Source organism: Podarcis pityusensis (genome assembly GCF_964106645.2).
Source record: "Podarcis pityusensis genome assembly, chromosome: 1".
Taxonomy (NCBI): Eukaryota; Metazoa; Chordata; class Lepidosauria; order Squamata; family Lacertidae; genus Podarcis; species Podarcis pityusensis.
The window spans coordinates 42,262,342-42,274,010 of NC_138028.1; the positions used below are offsets into that span (position 1 = coordinate 42,262,342).

An 11,669-nucleotide genomic window follows, 5' to 3' on the forward strand; every position below is an offset into this window, starting at 1 on the left:
GCAAGAGAAATTGGCTTTATGTAAAGAAATAATATTATTCTGCAGTCTGATGCTTTGTGTGAAGGAGGGCGGAAACCCCCCCCCCAAAAAAAATAAAACAGAATGATTATTTTTAAAAAGACCATTGAACAAAGAGGAAATATGGTTCAAAAAACAATTTCCCAAATGTATATTATTAAAACAGTAATGTGTGTGTGTGTGTGTGTAGGCTATCTAACGGAAAAAGAAGAGAACACATTTGGCCAAACCAAATAAAGCATCCTCGACAGTGAATAAAGTCCCCCCCCTCACTCCACCACCAACACTCCACTTTCCTTGCCCAAAAGACAACCTACCCTCTGTAGGTGCAGCCTGTGAAACTGGTCCGCAATGCACTGTAACTTCCGTGCAATCTGAACTTCAGTTCGCAGTTCCTGTGGGCTTTCCCGAGGTTCCTCCCGGAGGTGTGGACTCAATGAGAAACCAATGGGGTTGACATGTAAACGGAACCCGGCGTTCCCTGCCAAACATCAGAGAAGAGTCAGGCGCTTATAGCCTCTCACGTATGTGAACAATCCTTCAGCCATGAACAGCACACCGGAAGAGAATACAGCAAAATCAAGATCATAATCAAGGAAATAAAATGTCTCATTTGAATTAAGCAAAACACTTATAGCTAAACCTCAAACACCTTTTAGAAAGCTAAGGGATCCATGACTGACAATACCTGCTCAGGACCCTCCACATTGGGCAACTGGGTCTATAAGACTCCATTTTAAATTCCCACAATGCTCTAGGATGACACTACACTGGGACCTCTGGGTTTTTGTAGGAAACTGAAATGACACTCACAGCCACTCTAGAGTACTGCTGCCTCTGCTGGGTAAACCTAAGGATGCTCACAGGTAAAAGAGGAAGCCCTCCATGGGGCAGTTTCCCCAGTGGCTCCTCTGAGGGAAGTGCAGAGGTTGGCAGTGCAAAAATGGGCCACTCTGTTTGTGGAATGCTCCCCGCAGGGAAACACACGTGGGACTATCACGGTCAGCTTTTCAACACCAGACGGCTTTCCTGGTTCTCCAAGCTTTTGGTTATTAACTGGTGTCATGCTTCAGCACAATTTCTGGCCTGTTTGTGGTGCTCATCTTATCATAGGGTGGGGTGGGATTTATCCTTCTTATAGTATTGTTGGATGAACGTTTGGTATTTTTCCAATGAATTTGTTCACAAACCTTTGTGTGTTTTATGGACTTGGACGTGTCACATTATAGGTCACTTTTAGTCTCTAAGCCAATGATAGGAAATCAGTGGACCTCCAGATTTTGCTTGATTTTCCAGCTCTCATCACACCCAACCACTGGTCTCACTGGAAGAGGTTGATGGGTGTTGGAAGCCTAGCAAACATCTGGAGGACCACGGATTCCCTGCTTTATGCAACAGCAGTTCATAGAACTTCATGAGAAGTATCATGGGGCCAGCTGGGCACCTTTTTGGAGCAGATAAAAAGATTCAAACATCCCCTTAAACTGGGGATGGGGAACTTATGGCCCTCCAAGTGTCCTTGGACTCCAATTCCCATCAGCCCCAGCCCCATTGGTCAAGGATTATTGGTGTTGTAATCCAACAACATCAGGACGGCTAAAGGTTCACCACCTCTGATTTAAATCCACAGAGGTACATGCAAACACTGTAAATGCTACATTATTTTTCTGTAAAAAAACAACCCCAAACAGAATCATGGACCCTGAATTGCCCCAGTTATGTGATTGATTTGATTTCAAATAGGCCCAACATCTGGGGGTTGTTGGATGCTGTGGGCCTCCCTCTCTGCCAGGCACAGGCAAACTCAGCCCTACAGATGTTTTAGGACTACAACTCCCATCATCCCTGGCAACTGGTCCTGTTAGCTAGGGATGATGGGAGTTGTAGTCCCAAAACATCTGGAGGGCCGAGTTTGCCTATGCCTGCTCTCTGCCATCAGATTTGGAAGGTCTGCATGTCTGAGAATGCTGTGGATCTTGTTTCTTAGACTCCCTTCCATAGTTCTTTTTTTTAAAATATTTTATTAAGGATTTTCTTGTTTTACAGAAGTGTAGTGCCTCGTATTTTTTTCCCCCATGTAACATTTTTACAAATCCGTTTCATTTGTTGAGGCATTAGGGGGAGAAGAAAAAAGAAAAGAAAAAAGAAAAGGGGGGGTGGAGAGAGGGAAGATGGATGGGGGTGGGGTCGGGTGGCGGTGTTTCTATTATGTTTAATGTATGTAGAGTTTGGTGTCAGCGTTGCTTGTGTTGTTCACTTGTGTTCCTTTGGTGGTGAGAGAGGTTGGGGTTGGCCTAGGGTGTGATTGTTTGCTTGTGATTGGCTGTGGTGATCTTTGTTTTCGTGTGTGAGTGAGGTGGGTGGGTGTTTTGGATCCATAGTTCTAAAGTACGTCAGCCCTGGAGCTGGCACAGTTAATTCTCTACCAAGTGGGAGAGGAAAAACTGTATCCCACTGCCCCCTCACCCACCAATAGGGTTTTGTATTTGGTGCCAGATCCACCTCTGAGTTTTTCCTTCCCATTAGGATTGCCATGTTAAATGATGGCATCTGCATATGGATAGAACAATGGTGCTCATGAAAAATGCATTCTCTGTTTTTAGCTGGTACCTGAATGTGTCCCAGCAGGCAATCTCTTTGCAGAGGCATTCCCTCCTTCATGGGGCAGAAGAATATTTACTCCAAGTCCCCACACTTCCTAAGCACTGCTGCTTTAAAAATAATTAACACCTTTTCAAAAGATCTCCTGCCCAGTTTACCAGGTTCGCCTTTCCAACAAAAGATTTTCAATCAATTAGACTGCAGTCCTGTACATACTTACTTGGGAGTAATTTAATGGGACTTCCTTCTGAGCTCCGTGTGAGAGGAGAGGGGATAGCAAATAAGGAGTGGGGCAGAAATTTATTTCACTATGAAGAAGCTTTTAAATTGCAAAATTGCATGAGCTTGCATAGGCGAAAAGCTCTTCAGATGCTAAATTGAAACCAGGGAAAGCCAGGTAATTTAGTCTGTTAAAAGCTGATCAAAAGAAAACATTGTATGCAGTTCTTAAAGGGACAGCAACTCAGTAAGACCACAACTTTGGGGCGGGGTGGGGAGTACATTTCATGGATCTTGCTTAAAATTGCGTATAGTCAAAACACATTGGGTTCAATGGTGGGTGGGATTGCCAAAGTCTTTTTTCCCAGATGCCCATCCCCTTTTTAATTTTTTTAAAAAACTTGCCAAGTGCTTGAAACTGAATGAGCACAAGTTAAATGTGCATAAGGTGCAGGCTTTGTGCTAATATTGTGCAAAGAAACAACAATCTCTATGAAGCCCCAGGCTAATTCTCTCACATTTCTGAATGAATCCCAGTTTTACTATCTCATGCACCATTTATCACCATGATTTGATGCTCCTAAGAACAGTAACTCTGAGATCTACAACGCTGTGTCCAGGGAAACTAACATGGGAAGCTGCTGATATCTTACTGTTCTTGCTCTGACATTATAGGTCTGTTTGCCTAATATAAACTGCTGATGGGTGGATATTTGATGCATGAACTTAATTGCATCCCATTGGTAGACATACAGGTATAAGTGCCATATATGTGACGGACAGTACCACTGAACCAACACATTTTTTTATGTTGAGAAGAAAGCATTCAGGTATGCTGCAAGGTTTTGTTCCTTGTTGTGGAGTTGGTGAGATGTAGTGGATTATATGGGACAGGCCTCTCCCACCTTGAAATGTCCACACTTCAATTTGATACTGTAAGCCAGGGTTTCCTGGACTTGGGTCTCAGGCTGTTTTTGGAATACAATTCCCATTATCCCTGACCACTACTCCTGCTAGCTAGAGATGATGGGAATTGTAGTCCAACAACAGATGGAGACCCAAATTTAGGAAACCCTGCTCTAAGCAGTTTGTTGCCCTTAGAAGAAATATAAAGGAGCTATTTTGACAATAGTCTAAGTTCCATGAGGAACGGAACTTGCTGAAAATAGCATATATATTTTGAGGTTTTCAGAACTCAGATGAATTGTGGTAATGAATTGTGTTTTTCCCAAATCCAATTTCATGCATCATGGTGCAGTACTGACCATATAGATTTTAAGATCCTCCAACTTCAGTCCTTTGTCCCACACAAAGAGAGAACTATATTTCTTTAGAACAATAAGAAGTAATCTAAGAATGCCATGAATACTAACACATGACAATTCATTGAGTGCAAAAGTATATAAACACCCATCATTCTTACCGTAGAAGAGTCTCTGGGGCTCTTCAGTGACTCCACAAGGTAACATGACATCCTGGCTAGAAGAGGATGGGTTGAGGGTTTGAGTTGCCTTATCTTGCTGCTTGGCATGCCTGGTGCCTGGGCCGCAACAGTGTGTAAGTGGGAAGAGCTGGAATCTCCCCAGAAGGCAGTTGTAAGATTTACTCTGTGTGAAAATGCCAGGAAATGTCATCTCATTGGGTTGACTGGCAAGTCCACAGTCTTCAGAGTGGAAGACATCATCCTCCAGCCCATCTAGATTGGAGAAATCCTCCTCCAGGTAGTCAGGGGAATCCATTTCACCTGCATTTTTTTTCAAAAAAAGAAAGTAGATAAAATGCCACTGAATATCCTAGAGAGGATGCATGGTTTTCTTTGCGCCTTCTTCACGAAACAGCCTGTGAATTAGGTTTGGGATAAGAGATAAATGATGGAGGCCAACTGGACAATCTTCCCTCCTTTGCACCCAAAGGTTCAGACTTTTTATGAACTAGGTAGCCACAAGGAGGAAGTCCAAGAAAAGCCTTCCATGATGAATGTTTTAGAATCCAAATACCATGCTAGCCTGTCACAACCACATATACATGTATAAAGACCTTCCATACCCAGTGCTTAGATTTCAAAGTCCTCAATAAATCCAGAGGATTCTACAATCAAACAAAAATGTTTCAAGGTATTAGTCGGGACTGATGGATGTACCTGAAGAATAGAATTGGGACACCAGGTGCTGGAACCTAATCACAACTAGCAGGATATACAAAATGCTGGGATTTAGTTGCAATACACTGCTGAAACTCTTGAGGATCAAGTAGGACTGGATGGTGACTGGTAACCAAGCCAAGAAATCCAAAGCGTGCCCTATGTTGATAAAATATTCCAAACCGAGATCAAAATGGATCTAGAGAACCCTTATAATCCTATAAACACCTGGAGCAGATCGGTCACTGGCAACTCAAACCACCTTAGCCAAAAAGACAAGACAGAAGATGAACAGCGTAAGGGGATCAGATCAATAGAAGTTCTCAATAAGAGGCTTATAACTGCTTCTTGGTGGGAGACAGCATTACTTCCTTCTTGAGTAACAAGTTGGGAATTGCTGGTGACTGCTCATAACTACAGTCTCTCCTCCAGGTTTAATGGCATAGCAAGTCCAAGGAAAGGCCCCATTTCAACCACAGTGTTGTATCCTTCATGAATTGCTATAAACTATCAAACATTGAACCCCAGAGAAAAACCCCACTGAACCCCCACAGAAAACTTGTAACATACAGACACCACCAAACTACATAATAGAGGTCCTCAGTCTTCCATATACAGCAAGCAATCCCGCAGAACATGATGAATTGTTTTCTCCATCCTACAAACCTCACAACATCCAGAGTACAAGCCACCCCAGAGAGCACAATGCCCCATGAAAATTCTTGAGCCAACTAACTTGTGTGTCATTGTAAAAATACAAAAGCCTCCAATACTGGAGAAAAGGAGAATAACCTCCAACCTATAGAACCCACCTTCCACTGCTTTTGCTGTTCACCTGTGTCCATTTATGTCCAAGAGCAATGTCCCTCTATCCCAAAGCCTTCCTAGCCATCTGATCAGCCACCTGATTTCCGAAAACGCCCACACAAGATGGAACCCAACGAAGTGAAGGATGTTGGGTGCTGTTGCCAGTCTGAATGATGTAGTCAACAGGGGAAAAGACAGGATGAATGAGGGCCTTGGGGAGGAAGAGGCTTGTTGGGATGTTGCCCAACAGAGTTGGCCTTTCAATAATCAGGGAAGAAGTAAGACCAAGCCCCCGTCTCAAAACTTCTGCATCCACCAAAATGCCAGCAGACTGAATAGAGAAATACAGAAGAGCCAACATGATGATGGCCCTGAGTGGTATATTAGAAGTATTGAGTGTCCCAGCTGCCAGAGAAGACCACCCGCCACGTACGTGCAGTGGACGGAAGTTCAACAACTTGTAATTCTCATTCTTCTGCACAGAAAGATCGAAAGGCACTGAGATGGACAGACAGAGCATTGCCACAAGTCTAGGACAGAAAAACATAAGGAAAGCTCTGCTGGGATTGTGTCAAAGGCCACCATCATGTTCTGATAGTAACCAAATGGATGCCAGTGGTAAGCCCACCAGCAAAACATGAGTGCAACAGTCCCTATTTCCACTTTTGATTTCCAAAAAACTGTTATTCAGAGGCATACGGCAATGGAGTAGAACATAGCCTTATCTTCCAAGAAATTGGAAATTCTGATGAATTCCCAAATCCAAATATCTCTCCCTTCTCTGTTAAAACTGAACTGCTCAAAAGAAGAAGTTTTTGGTGACCACCTCTGAAGAAAAGCTGTGGCGAAAAAGAAAAAGCTTCAGTTCCTTTTAGCAGTTCCATAAAATGCTTGAACATATAAAACCAGAGATGTCCACGGGCATGTCCTTGGGTCAGAGATTAGAAGAGCAGGCAATGTAGTGTTTTTAAAGCTCCTTACAACCAGCAATTAAGTCCCTTGTTATTCCTTTTAAAACTAGCATAATCTAAACACACACACACACACACACACACACACACACAAATGCCTCCAGACCCTGAACAAGGAAGTGAAATTCAATCTTTGGGTCATTTGTTTTGCGGTGGTTTGTGCAATATAACCTACAAGACTTTTATCAAGAGCCTTGGCACAGAGGAGTGTTGCATGCTTCTGCTTGGGAATAAGTCTTACAGAAACCAGAAGGACTTCCAACTGAACCTGCATAGGATTCAGCTGCAAATACAGTCCAATTCCAGATGTTTCGCTCTGCTGTGAAGCTGTCTTACGTCTGAATGATTCAACCTATGTGATGTATCCTCACTAAACAGAATACTGCTTCTGAATACCAGTTCCTGGAAACCACAGGATGGGAGAATGCTGTTGAGCTCAGCTCCTGCTTGTGAAAACAGAAAGCTGGACTAGTTAGGATGCTGGTCTGGTCTTCTGATGTTCATATGATTTGGTTTTCATGTCAGCTACAGCCCGCTATTCAGATCCATGCAAGAGGCATAGATTTGTAGTTTAACTAGCAGTAAGAAGAACTTTAAGACAGATCAGTAGGCAGCAACATAAACAACATTGTTTCTGAATTCACTGAAAGAGAAGTAATGTAAATCCAGAGCCTAAGCATAGGTTGTCACTACTGGAGATCATTTGACAATCCCTGTTCCAAGGTCTCTGGGGAAAGAAAAAGGGAGAGACACCCCGAACTTCTGCTTTAAAATTGCAATTGGGAGAAGCTTCCGATTGAACTCAGCGGAGCTTACTTCAGAGTCAAGATGTGCAAGTTGATACTAGATGGCTTCAGTCATAAACACCCTTACCTGGAAATAAGTCCATTGCCACTGAAGTTAATGTGACTTCTATATAGGAATTCATAACACTGGGCTGTTAAGCTCAAAGTTCCAGAACATGCACACACCATATCTAAAGTACAAGAGGAAAGATGAAGATTACAGATTACAAGTAAGTGGAATAGGAGTAAACATTTCCTGAAACAGTAAGAGTAATATCTTGTTGGTCCAGGCTGAGGGGCAGGGGGAGAGTATCACATGCTCTGCTTTTCCTTCTGCTGTAGTTGCATTGGAAGCTTGTAATACACATTGCAGAAGAGAATCTTCTCAGCTTTTCCTTCCGCTTCTTGGGAGGTGCCTTCGGTTACATGAATTCAGACAACCTTCCAAGTGAAAAGTCAGCAAGGGGCAAATAGAAAAGGACAAGTCTTGAAACTGCAAATGGAGGGACAAGTGGCTGTAAAAGTAAAAAAAGAGGAGAACAGAGCTGGCCATGTTTTGAACAATGGGGCCTGGGGGCAGGAAGGATATTGCTGGCCCTTGCTATCACTCGCGGTACTTCAGACCAGCCCTGCACCCGAGCTCACGACTGAAGCATGGTTATCTAGTAGGGTAGGCCCCAAATCCCCATAAATGTCTCGAGACACCAGCAGCCACTGTAGTCAGAGCCTTATACTATATATTTCAGTATAAAAAACGTGCTTGCAGAGATCTATAAAAGTGGTGGAGAACCTGATGCACTCCAGAGCTCCCTTCATCCCTGATGACTGGCCATGCTGGTGGGGGCTGATGGGAATTGCAGCCCAACACCACCCACCCATGGACAGCTGTGGGCAGGACTATTGCATTGCAGGGGCTTGGACTAGATGACCGTTGGGGGCCCTTCCAACTCTACAATTCTACTATCCTATGAAACTTCTGGAGAGGCACAGGTTCCCTACCACTTGTCGAAACATTCAATAAGATTCTATGCACAGCAGATCTCAAAGCCAAAGTGTTCCCTTACAGTGGATGCACGGTTACCAAGAAGCAAGTTCAGCTGTGTTCCGTGGGGCTCAGTCCAAGAGAAGAGCCCATAGGGCTGCCTGAGTGGGGTTTTGTGTGCAGTGACCGGGACACTAGGCTTCGCTGAGCATGAAGCTTGGGAGAAACTCTGCACTCTCCTTCAGGCTATCCACCTCACCAGACTGGGAAGCGGACAAGAGAGTCTCCGATCCTTGGAAGTAGGACAGGATGCAAAGAAATAAGCTTGGAGAAGGAACAGGTTTTTAAAGGGAGGAAAATCTTTACAGTGGTTATTTAAGGATAAGGAATACAGAGCACAGGCATGGCCTACCTTAGAAATCACTTATGAGGGCAAGTTGAGGGCACTTGATGCTGTTATATTTATAACATTATAGAAAATTCCAGCCTGGTCAGCAGCTGGGAGCCCCACATAAGCTGCTCTACATTTCCTGAAAGAGCTGTCAAAGCATAATAAATAATAATCGCATCCCTTTGAAAGAAGGAAGTCAGTTCAGCAAGCAACTTCTAAAAAAAATATCATGTAAAATTAGAATAGTCCTGCAGTTCTCCCAACTTGGAAACACCTGTTGGGAACTATACAATGCATACATTCTTCCATCTCCCTCCAGCATTCCCTCAGAAAAAAAGAAGCCTCGAACAAAACATTGCAGCCACTTGCCTGCTCTCAAGAGCGAAGCAAAGAGGAAGGCTATAGGACACACATGCACTGCCAGTTAACCAAAACAAAGCAAGCTGGACTTCACAATTCCCTTTTTAACTCTTCCCTGCACCTTCTGTTCCTCAGAGATTTAAGACTGAAATGCATCAATTCAATTCAGGATGAGGCCAAAAGACATCCTTACCACACACACACACACACACAGACACACAGACAAAAGAAACTCCAAAGTTATTAAGACCATTTGACAAACGCAGTACTTTGCAGAGCACATCTGGTATATAAAGTCATTTGATCCTTTAGTTAAGTATTTGTCTCGCAGCACATTAGTGGCCAAACCACCTAAAGGAAATGACTCCTTTTTTATTAGTAACACAAAGCAAATAAGCAGTTTTTAAAAAATCACTCCTTTTGGCCCCTGCCTGATCTGTTGCTTTATGTAAAGAGTTCAAGATCTGTTTACTACGGCTGTCTCTCGAGGGAAGGGGCTCAAGCATTTCTATTTCGAGATGGTGAAAGATGAATTGAACTATATTATTTACATCATGCCAAGAAGCCACAGTGAAGGAAGCGATTAGGAACCACTGAGATGGTTGAACTGTTGGTATCCACTAGTTCACTTAATCTGTCTGAGATAGGAGTTGTCCCAGAACAAAAGTGGCAGTCCTAATAGCTAGCTGACAGGTACAAATCCAACACATTTACGTTTTCCCTTTGAGCTTCTGACTGCAGAGTAGTTGTTTTAGAGGCAAAGAAGCCTTGCCAGAAAAAAAGTGGCAGCCTTTATCAGAAACTCAGTGATCACTGATACTTTTCATTCTGCTCATCTGTTCAGAGGAATGATGTTATCCCCTGGAAAGTTAGGTGAAAAAGTGGAAGGGGTAAGGTTGCATGAACTCATGAGATCCCAGTTTTCTGGTGCATGTAAAGAAAAGGTGAAGCACATATACATTTGCCAACAAACCTTTTTCTTAACTGTAGACGCTGAAATTGTAAAAGTAAGATAAAAAAACCCCCAAAGCACTACCCCCAAACTAATACAGAGATTGTGGGGGGAGGGTGTGCTCCCCTGCTCTACTTATCGGCTCAGAGATCGCAGAACATTAAGATTCGTATACCTCTAACGAAGCCCTTCGGAGAATTCATTCATTCATTTAAACTTACAGCCCACCTAATCGTGAAGGCTGAAGCCGAGTAACAGTAGGTACTTAGGAAATGCAACAATTCCGTTAAAAGTTGAAATGAAGATCTGATCAATGGCGACCCATGAGAGCGATGCTTAGTCAGGAGTTAACTCGCCCTCCCCGTCTGTAGGCAACGCCTGTCACGGATCAAATAATATTACACACCCACAAACATCTATCTATCAATATCTATATACACACGCGCGACTAACACACACACACACTACTGACCTGGTGCCCTACTTGCGACTCCGCCTGGGCGGGACTGTGGTCGGGGCTTCGCGGCCAGCGAGCGTCTCCTTTAGGCAAGAGGCTCGGGAGCCGCTGCAAGGCGGGATCAGCGAACCCTGAGAAGCGGAACCCTCGCCTGATCTGATCTGATCTGCTGCTGCAACAGCAGCGCCAGCGAGCGCGGCCAGCGGAAAGAGCGGGAGCCGGAAAGTCCCCGGGCTGCAACCTCAGGCGCCGCCGCCGCCGCCGCCAGCCGCACACGGCATTGTTTCCAAAATACACTTGCTTCCTGGCATTACCCAAACAGCTGATGGGAGCCCCGCCCCCGTCGTGACGCGCCCGAGGGAGCCGGCCAATGGGGATCCCCGGAGGCGTCCCGGGCTCCCGCGAGCGGCGCTGGGGGCAACACAACGTGGCTGCTTCGCCCAGTGGCGCTCGGGATCTCCACTCACAGCGAGGCGGGAAGGGAGAGCGGAGCGGCTTCCAAGCGAACGCCAACTACCCCGGTGCTCTCCCCTCTTCGCTCCCGCCAGGCCCCCTTCACACGACCGGACTTCCCCCCTGCAGATGGGAGAATCGATGTTGTGGGAAACCTGCGCTCCCGCCCACCCGTGTGCATAGAAGTTGCTTGGACTCTCATTCACGAGGCCCCATCATCTCACTTAGAAGGCAAAGTTTGTTCCTACTGCTGCTAAACAGGGATGTTCCATTTAGTTGTTACACAGCGCGTGGCTACGTAGATCAGTCCTCCCTAGATTGGGCTCATATTTTTTTAAAAGCCACCAAGATGGCACAATTCCCAGCGGAGATCCTTTGGAGACTCCATTGCTTACTTCCCTCCATTGTAAAACCTCTGTCCGTTCTTGCCTTTGCTTCCTGTTTTGAAACTGCTTGTAGCTCCACGAGTGGACTTGGCATGTCCTATGACTCTTGGCACCTCACTCCTGTAACTATACATGTATTCCCCAAGA

General features: G+C 44.7%; 1 protein-coding gene across 3 annotated transcripts in view; it reads right to left on the reverse strand.

The window, feature by feature from the left end:
• The window catches only part of BMF (Bcl2 modifying factor), a 46,950-nt gene extending 35,990 nt beyond the window's left edge, over positions 1–10,960 (reverse strand). For 2 of the 3 annotated variants that reach the window (XM_080997600.1, XM_080997602.1), the window contains exons 1-3: positions 7,630–7,732; positions 4,262–4,582; positions 336–499 (exon numbers count right to left, since the gene is read on the reverse strand). In XM_080997600.1, the coding sequence (XP_080853726.1) occupies positions 336–499; positions 4,262–4,582; positions 7,630–7,684 (540 nt within the window). In that variant the 5' untranslated portion in view covers positions 7,685–7,732. Of the gene's footprint in view, positions 1–335; positions 500–4,261; positions 4,583–7,629; positions 7,733–10,698 lie in introns of those variants that run through there. The other variant, XM_080997601.1, reaches the window with a different exon arrangement.
• Positions 10,961–11,669: the final 709 nt, after the last annotated feature.